The following is a 6,000-nucleotide window of genomic DNA, read 5'->3' as shown; positions in this document are numbered from 1 at the left end:
CACACACGAAAGAGGCCAGCACAGTCAGAGACAGACTGAATTATGGACTTACTGTCACAGTCCATGTCAATCAATAGTGGAGGTTTTTGTGCGTTGAGTGTGTGTGTTTCAGTTGGCTTTTAAAGTGTAAGACTATATATCCCACAGCAGGGAATAAACTCACAAAGATGAAAAACCCACCAACTGTAAAATGTCTTCATCCTTTGGCATCACACTGAGCTCTAGAGACGCATCACTGAGAACGAAAGCAAACAAACCTTTCATTACATTACATTCCTTTTACTACACACGTTCAGAGATAAAAGGCAAATGCCTCAGACAGTGCGGACACACACGGTTAAACGGGAACAGGGCGTTGAAGACACCAGAGAGGAGGCCATCAAAACACAGCATGTACAGCAATACAGCAGGGCACAGCACACTCACATCACTCACTATAACACAAACCCCACTCTCAATCTGTAGAAATTGCTCAGAAATTGCATGGAGGAAGAAGAGATGGAGAGAGAGAGAGATGATGGAAAAAAAGTCAAGAGCAGACAGACAGACAGACCGTCCGGCCAAGCTCGAAGGACAGCCTTCCTTACCTGTTCTGTATCAAGGCTATCACTTGGGAGTACGTCTTCCCAATGATGCACTCTCTGTTCACTTTCACTATACGGTCCCCTAAAGGAAAGCACACAGAGAAACGACCAGCAGGTCCATTTTTGGCTTACATGTTAGCACAGCCCTAAAAATACGTGTGAAACCCTTCTAAAGCACAAAAAAACAACCCACAACAAAGAAACAAACACCACGCTTAAAGTTCTGGGGTGTACGTTTAGGGCACGGCGGTCCTAAAGTGCTTATGCAGCCATCCCGTCAGAGGACACCTGCAGTACTGAGAGGTCACTGGGATAATAGGGCATTACACAGAGAGATAAGGACATTCCCGGGCTGTGGAAGTGGAGCGGACAGGGAGCAGTCCGGGGCAATTACAGAAAGCGTTGGAACCCTTCTCCTCCAACACCAAAACCATGCTAGATGTCCACTACTGCATTTCAAAGCTCATCAATCCTCTACCTAACACTTCTACAAGCTATCATTAGTACTACATTATTTAGAAAAATTTATATAGAGTGCAAAAAATACATTTGCCTTTTAACTACGTAATTAAATGTTATTTAATGTTATAATTCAATGTTAATTAATGAATGTTAATTGATGAATAATTAATAACAAATAATAATGAATATTAATTTTTTCATAACAACTTGGTGACAGTGAAATGACACAGCCAGAACAAAACGCATGTCTGCTACACTTCCGCCCGACAGAAGTAGTGTCTGGTTTCCATGGAGACAGAGGGAAGTCACGAATCTACCTGTGCAGAGTCCAGCGCGATGGGCGGGGCCACCCTCCTTCACCTGTTTGACAAAGATGGTGTCCATTGGCTCAAGCCGGTTTCGTGGTCTCCCTGGAAACCAACAAAAGGGGTTGGGGCACGTTACCCTTCAAAATAAGATCAGGAAGCCAATGCATCATATGTATGACACACACAGTGGCCTTTAATTGGTTAAAGAATGCAACGTTATTCAAAATGAGAGAAAAACGAGACAACACAAGCGTCAAATCAAGCAATGACTCGACACGCATGTGTCTGTGACAAAGGACATGCTGAAGATAGAATGAGTGACAGCAAGAAAGAGGTAAGGAAACTAAAAGACATACGATAGAGAGAGAGAACGATAGACAGAGAGGCTCGCAGGTCTTCAGCCTTCCCTCCTCGATGCTCTGTGCGTGTCTGTTACAAACTGTTATAGTGTGACAGCGCTGAGGAAAACACGCCGTGCCTCCCTCTAGTGGTGCGAGTGGGTAGTGCAGCAGAGTGATGACGTAATGCCTTTAATTACACTACTAGACATGCACACTGTTCACAGAGCACACAAGCAAAGGACGTGCCATGACAAATATAATGTTTACTCTAATGAAATGATATTTAAAAGCAGCACTCAAACAGCACATGCCATTTAGAGGGCTATAAAACTTGAAACCATAATGGTAAAGCGAACATGGGAAATGTTTAATGACTTCTTAGGACCTTAGACTCTGTTATTGTTCCTGTACCAAGGGCCTTCAAAACAGCAAGGGTCATACCTTCCTAAAAAGCCTGAAAATGACACACGAGCCACTACTAACAAGTATCACTTCAATCCGTCTACAATCGATTGTCTCTCTCTCTTACCCAGAACAAATTCCTAACCTTTCTGGTTTCAAGGTGCATTCCCCAGAAAAGGCCCTTGTGGCCGTCACTGAGAGATCAGACACGACATCATCGAACCCGATTCTTCTAGATCTGTGCACAGACTGCGACACGGTCAACCACGGTATCCTCCGGTCTGTCTTCACAAGCCTTGGGATTAGTGGGACAGCATGGCGACAGTTTCCTGCGTCTCTGGAGATACAGTCATGTCATGTGACATGGAGGAGATCCCCGTCTGTTCTGACACTCACTTGGTCCCACAAGGCTCCTTCCCATCGTCCCTCCTTAACTGCTCAGTGCTACTTCGCTCCCTCTTCCTCAACTGCCCCCTCTCCACAGACGGTCCTGGCAGAGAGCCCACGGTAGATGGCAGAGGAGCGACAGTTCTCGTTATCCAACTGTCATTCTCTCCTCATCCTGCTAACTGAACCCAGTCATGCAGGTTCCTTCTCTACAACATTAGGATAATTTAGCCATTCAAACCCCTACAATTGTCCCAGAAGGCATCTGAAGAAGTTGTCTTCAACCTCCCAATGTACTGGCACATCTGGGCCAGCTGAGCTCCTTCCACTGGCTCAGATCAGATTAACACATGGGCCCCCACCAACAAGGCCAAAAAAAAAAAAAGCAAAGCACTCACTCCTATACTTCCTGATCTACCTAAAGGCAGATTATCAAACTCCACTCAAGAAACCTTCATCCATCAGGACAAAAAAGACAAGCATCAACTCTTCTCCATCTAGACACCCAGGGGATAGAATGACACTGGTGGTCTTAAAAAAATGAAGATTAAATATTCACGTTGCTATCTGAGTACTTAAACGTGCACCAAGTTAATAATTTAAAAAAACAAAACAAGACAAACATCAACTTACCATTATTTTCTTTCTAGATAAACTAACTCATCCCTAGCAGGGCTTTGTCCTGATAATATTCCTGCCACTAATCTATTTATCCTGAGGAAATGTTTCGACAGAGATTACAAAGCAGTTGCTCTGGACAACGGCGCATGGACTAAAGCTCTTATTACACCCACCGTATCATATTTAGGAACTGACCAATCTAATTACCAGTGACGCTGACTGAACATCTTTTGGCTGATGTATTGGTATAGAGACCTCTGGTGCCAAACCTACTGGGTTAGACACTCAGAACCTGGATTTATTGGGTTGGGTTGTGCTGCTCTCCAGCTAATGGCGACTTACTAGCGGAGAGAGGAAAAAAGCAGATGGTGTGCGCAGTAGGATCGACCTTCTGACAGCGTTACCAGATACCAAGGCCAATTTCCAACCCCCCCCCCCATCATGTCCACTCCATCCCATCCATCTCCACAATCTCCAACGACCCAGGGATTTACTGGCCGTGTTTGGCAGATCCTAGTCAACAGCACGGATCCTGAATTCCACCTGGAGTTGTCTGGAATTGTGTCTCTCTTTAGCAGCTCACTTAGTGTTCACGTCATGCGTCCCTTTAGCAGTTCACTTTATGACCAGTAGTGTCGCGTTATGACAGCAAGTCCACACACATCCTGATTTGTTGTTGAAATGGAGAGTTTAACATTTTTTTATAACCTACAGATGCTTTTGTATAACCCTACCAGCAGAGGGCAGCAGAGGGCAGGCCACAACACTCAAAACAGCATCGCGTTTGCAGGTGAACAGAACTGCTTAGAGTGCCAAATGTGTTTTTGAGTGCACGACAGTGCATAAGTATGTGACGTTAACGTATGATCATGTACACCAACCATCCTCGTCCAAGCGCTCCAACGCTTCTGTCTACAAAAACACTTAAAATGTTTCTGATGTGGAGTCACCTTTTCACTCTTCTCTAACAATTAGTAACTGGTATTTAGAAAATTAGTACCTGATATTTAAATCACTCTTGCACAAGGATGTTTAATCACTGTACCTTTGATTTTTATATATTTGCCGGTCATACAGGGACAAAGCGACAATCAAACATGGTTGTAATTTTCACTGAATCGCAGCACAATGTGCATGTCAAGAAAAGTTCCAGGAGTCAGACCAGGACAAGCAACCGTATACGGCGTGTCTTTGTACTGGCCCTGCGGCCTGGACCTCGTAGCCGTGCCCAGTCTCAGCTCAGACTGCGGACCGGCCACTACACTGAAGCACACTAGCTGAGCACTCACCACGTCACCATAAACACAGTGACAAACCTCAGACGAGACAGAGACCTCCTGTCCCCAGCAAGGAGAAACACACACACACACAAACATCTCTCAGAGTCTCTGTTGGGATGTCCGTCAGACAGGAGACTATAGGAGATCGAGGAGTCTTGGACTCCAGTACTGTCCATCACGGGTAGAGATGTTTACACACACACACACACACCCTCTTCCTCTTTATCCTTCTCCCATGGACAAACACGCACGCCTCTCCTTAGAACATCTGGCCAGGGCAGCCTGACACTGGCTCCTCGTTACTTTGGCTTGGATAACGTTATTCATTAGGGACTGGGAGGACGCATACCGTCTCTATTCTGACCAGGCAATTATACAGCATGGAAGAATTCACACACACACACACACAAAGAAAAGAAGAAATCAAAACCTGGGTAGGGTGTTCCCCTCAAAGCACCAAGCAGACACAAACCCAGTATTAAAGCACAGAATACTAACCATGACACGGGGAATCCCTTATGATACGACGACTAAGCAGATTCTCTCACGTGCTTCCAAATAACAAGAGAAGCGAAAAATAAACTTCCATTTACAGTTATGGCACTAAATGTGAGTAGTGATTAGGTCTGAGGGCAGCTGTAACTGTCTGCACGTTAGTCTGCCAAACGACACAAATGTAAACGTGAAAGAAAAATGAACGTGCAGTAATACAGGGAAGACAACGCAGGTCAGCTGTATATACACAGGAACAGCAGGGCAAACCTCGGATATGGTTACCAAGGCAACAGCACTGCACCCAGACCAGTGCGGGACTGTGCCCCACTGTCAGGCCAAGCCACACTACGGGGCCTCATCAGCCAGTTGCCTGGTAACCGCTAGCCTGCCCCACCCCCTTCCCCTCTGCACCAATGAGAAAGCAGCTGTTTTCTCTGTTTGACGAATGCTAATGAGAGACAGTAAATAAACGTGGAGACACAAGGCACCCGTCCGACGCAGGCTGCCGGTCGAGCGGATAAAAGATGCCGTTTTCAGCAGGGTGAGGGTTGTTTATCCTGTCTTTTATACTGTCGCTCCTTGTTTACAGATGGGCACATTGTATGCCACTTTAGAAAAACTGCTGACAAAATTAGCCTGTGTTAATTTGTTTTATATGTGCTATTAAATATGTTATAGTACAGAGGAAGTTTGCATCGTTCAGGCAGCTAACCAGGAGCACTGAGGGCAACATTCCACTCTGGCAACATGCTCACTGGGTCACAAGATTTAAGACTGCGGTTTGCAGTGAAACACACACACACACACACGGTAACTCGGGAAACCACACACTGCTGTAGCTGTCTTGTTTGTATCTGTATCATGTGTCTGTTCAGGTCTGTAGCTTCACTATGGACCTGTAAAGTGACACTGTGGTATGACTGGTAGATGAGATGCACACGCACACACACCTTCATACATACATACACACACACACACACACACCCCTTCATACACACTCAAGCGCACACACACCTTCATACATACGTACACACACACGCACACACACCTTCATACACACACACGCACACACACCTTCATACATACATACACACACACACGCACACACACCTTCATATAC

The 6,000-nt window shown here is 45.5% G+C and overlaps 1 protein-coding gene across 2 annotated transcripts in view; it reads right to left on the bottom strand.

Moving 5' to 3' along the window:
- LOC113589288 (rho GTPase-activating protein 21) overlaps nt 1-6,000 on the bottom strand; it is a 59,229-nt gene that overhangs the window by 17,305 nt on the left and 35,924 nt on the right. For both annotated transcript variants that reach the window (XM_027028869.2, XM_035531232.1), the window contains 3 exons: nt 1,364-1,456; nt 588-666; nt 181-235 (listed from right to left, as the gene is read on the bottom strand). In XM_027028869.2, coding sequence (XP_026884670.2) covers nt 181-235; nt 588-666; nt 1,364-1,456 — 227 coding nt within the window. The remainder of the gene's footprint in view (nt 1-180; nt 236-587; nt 667-1,363; nt 1,457-6,000) is intronic.

Source organism: Electrophorus electricus, chromosome 10 (genome assembly GCF_013358815.1).
Source record: "Electrophorus electricus isolate fEleEle1 chromosome 10, fEleEle1.pri, whole genome shotgun sequence".
Lineage (NCBI taxonomy): Eukaryota > Metazoa > Chordata > Actinopteri > Gymnotiformes > Gymnotidae > Electrophorus > Electrophorus electricus.
This window is presented reverse-complemented; position numbering and strand designations above follow the sequence as displayed.